The 3,165-nt window shown below is 36.6% G+C and overlaps 1 protein-coding gene across 1 annotated transcript in view; it reads left to right on the top strand.

Moving 5' to 3' along the window:
* Positions 1 to 3,128, top strand: part of SRD5A2 (steroid 5 alpha-reductase 2) — a 73,201-nt gene extending 70,073 nt beyond the window's left edge. Inside the window, exon 5 of the mRNA XM_069072292.1 lies at positions 2,545 to 3,128. Coding sequence (XP_068928393.1) covers positions 2,545 to 2,611 — 67 coding nt within the window. The 3' untranslated portion in view covers positions 2,612 to 3,128. The remainder of the gene's footprint in view (positions 1 to 2,544) is intronic.
* Positions 3,129 to 3,165: the final 37 nt, after the last annotated feature.

The raw sequence follows: 3,165 nt of genomic DNA, 5'->3' as shown, positions 1-3,165 counted from the left end.
GTGTGTGTGTGTGTGTGTGTGTGTGTGTGTGTGTGTGTGTGTGTGTGCATGTGTATATGCCTTATGTTTAATGAAATTCATTTTAATCCTACAGAGTAATAAAATATTAAAGTTGGAAGGTACCTTAAACTGTCTATTTTCTAGATAAGAAAACTGCAACTTTGAAGGGCTGATTTGTTCAGGTAATGAGTAGTACTAGGATTTAAACTTACTCATTTTGACTTCCAAATCTATTCTTTCCAGTGACTAACAATTATTAGTGGAATAGACATTACAGAGTCAAGTTATAGAGTAAAAAGATCATCATGGTTAAAAATACAGAGGAAAAATCCACTGTCAAGTCTAGTGGGATGATTACTTTAATTTTCCAGACACAGTACATCAATTCCTCCACTAGTCTTTCTCTCAGGTCCCCTTGTGGGATGGAGATAACACTGACTTCTCAAAAAAGCTATGGAAATGAAGAATAAACTCTGGCAGATTCCTCCAAGCTGGAGGCTCTTTGAGTATAGGCCTGATGATAAAATGAATGACTTTTATCTGATGCTCAATCTCATTAATTTTGGAAAGGTTCAGCAACAGAAGGCTGACTACCAAATTTGTTTTTTGACCACAACAATTAATGATAAATGTCTACTAAGTCAGAGAGGGGACTGTGGTCTAAATTGGAGGAAGGTATAGTCACAAAGAAAGAGTCACATAACTTTGAAATAAAAATCAATGGAAGTATGCTTATTTCTTTTAATATATCTTAAGCTAGCACTAGTTTTATTGGTATTTATGTTAAACTATTGGCTTTGAGTTTGCAGTCAGTTAAAAGTAATAAGTTTATTTCTCATGACCTGCTACCAAATCAGAACTCTCCATCATGCACTCATGCAATTGATTTTTTCTAAACTTATGTATAGTATTTAATCTTTATCCCTAACAAAGATTATCTTTCTATTGGTTTTAGCCTGTTGAAATCTTTGGAGATCTTGATTCTGTCATAGAGTGTATTAGCTCTACTTACTGGCTTTATGCCATCAGTAAAACTGATAAGTGTGGCTTCTATGCCTTCATTAAGTTCCTCATAAAAAATGTTTAATAGAAAAAGGCCAAAGATAGGCTGATGGAAAGGTCCCTCAAGGCTGATATTGATTTAGTAATTGATTTCCTTTTGGCTCAATTGTTTAAGCCGGTGGCAATACACCTAATTTTTACTAGTCAGCTTTATCTTGTCCTCATTTATGTACTCTCTACTCAGAATAGCTCCAAATTCTTCTTATTTACTCCTTATTGTGCAAATGGGAAGGCACATGTAGAACTTGTAAGTCCTTGTGACTCATCAATTAGACCTTTTATGGATTGTTCATATAAATAACTAGAATTAACTTCTTTCCTCTTCTTTTACCAGCTCAGTATAGCAAGCAAACTTTCCTGAAAAGGAGATGGTTTTTATCTGGACATTTCCAGGAATTTTGAATGACCCCTGGTGGGTAATACATTCCTAAGCTTAGAGTTTAAGGATTTAACTTATCTGCAAGTTAAGAACTATGATAAATACTAGAAGGATTTCTTGACTCAGAAATGATATATTATCAGAGATGAACTAGGATTTCAGGGGGAAGTCCTGGGTAAAGTAAGCGCTGGCCTTCTGTGTAGGCTAAGTTCATAGTCAACCACATGGTGTGATGTCCAGATTCTTAGACAGCTTCTCACTGCCTGTTCCCTAACAATGTCCCCACCAAAATCTCACTGTTCATAACTCTGACCCCTTTTCAGGTTCAGAGTTCCAGAGTTCACACTTTAAATTGTTATGGGTGCTTTGGTTATAGTGTGAAAAAGTTTCAGATATATTCCTTTCCGTTGGCTTTAAGTGCTATGGGAAGGAGAAAACATAAAGGTATTAGTGCCTGAGAGAAAGAGGGAGGGAGCACAAGGGCAGAACGAGGAGGCTGAGGGTGTCCAAGTATAATTTTCATGTACTTTATGATAGTATCTATGCTCATCCTTGACCATTATTATCTGGGGCTCTATTCCCTGCCTGACTTATATCAAACTGACAATTTTACATGGATATCAACTCCTCTCCTTGCTTTGGTTTGGTTTATAAGAAGCCAAATAACCAAGAGTCAGAATGTAGGTCAACGAAGCAGAAAAGAAGGGCATAGATAATCCTAGGAGATTCTAAGATTTTAGAGCTGAGAGAGCTACTTAAGTGTAATCCAACTTCCTCATTTTGTAGATGAGAAGACTGAAATTTAGAGATTTGTCCAGATTTGTCCAGTCATATAGCCAGTGGAAAGAACAGAGCCTATATTCAAATCTAGGTCTTCTGATTCCAAATCCAGTGTTCCTTCCACAAAATATCATCCCTCTATTGCATGTCATTTTGTGGCAGTTATTTGCCGAATGGCTCTTGAAAAAAGAGGGTGGGCTAGAGTGTATTAATTCTGTCATTCAACCTCCTTTTGCAGGAGGGAACAGAATATCAGCATGCTTCATTCATCTCTTGCCCATCACTTGTTCAAAGTATTAATTATGTTCCTTCTTTTCATCTAGGTTCTATCTCAAGAAATTTCAAGACTACCCTAAGTCTCGGAAAGCCCTGATTCCTTTCATATTTTAAAACCACAGATGATAGAAAAGAATGGAAAACTTTCAAGCTGCTGAACTTAACAACTGAGTTACTTTGTAAACAATATTAATAATAGCCTTTATATAGGGATTTTAAGTTTGCAAAGTGCTGTACAAGTATTATCTCATTTGATCTTCATAACAACCCTGTAAGGTAGATACTACTAATATTACTATTTTACAGATGAATTAACTGAGTATGAGAGAGGTTCAGTAAAATTTGCTGGTGTTTAAAGAAGGATTTACACCTTAAATCTTCCTAACTCCATTTCTAGCACTCTAGTCACTATGTAATAGCTGACATGGCTTATGGCTTGAACTCACCAAGCTAAGCCTCATAGTCTGATGACTGGAGGCCTTATTATATCTGAGTGGTGTGCCTTTCCATCTTGCTGGCCACACTCAACATCCAACATTAATGTCACCATTTTCTCACAAGGCCTGATTGATTTTTCTTCCTAAATGGGAACTCTTTATGGCCTCTTCTGAAGCATAAAGTTCTCTCTCTCTCTCTCTCTCTCTCTCTCTCTCTCTCTCTCTCTCTCT

This window comes from Petaurus breviceps, unplaced genomic scaffold (genome assembly GCF_028583685.1).
Source record: "Petaurus breviceps papuanus isolate PSGF00001 unplaced genomic scaffold, PetGlider_PUasm1.0 90845, whole genome shotgun sequence".
In the NCBI taxonomy this organism is placed as follows: Eukaryota; Metazoa; Chordata; class Mammalia; order Diprotodontia; family Petauridae; genus Petaurus; species Petaurus breviceps.
The sequence above is the reverse complement of the archived record's forward strand: the minus strand, read 5'-3'. Positions and strand labels throughout refer to the sequence as shown.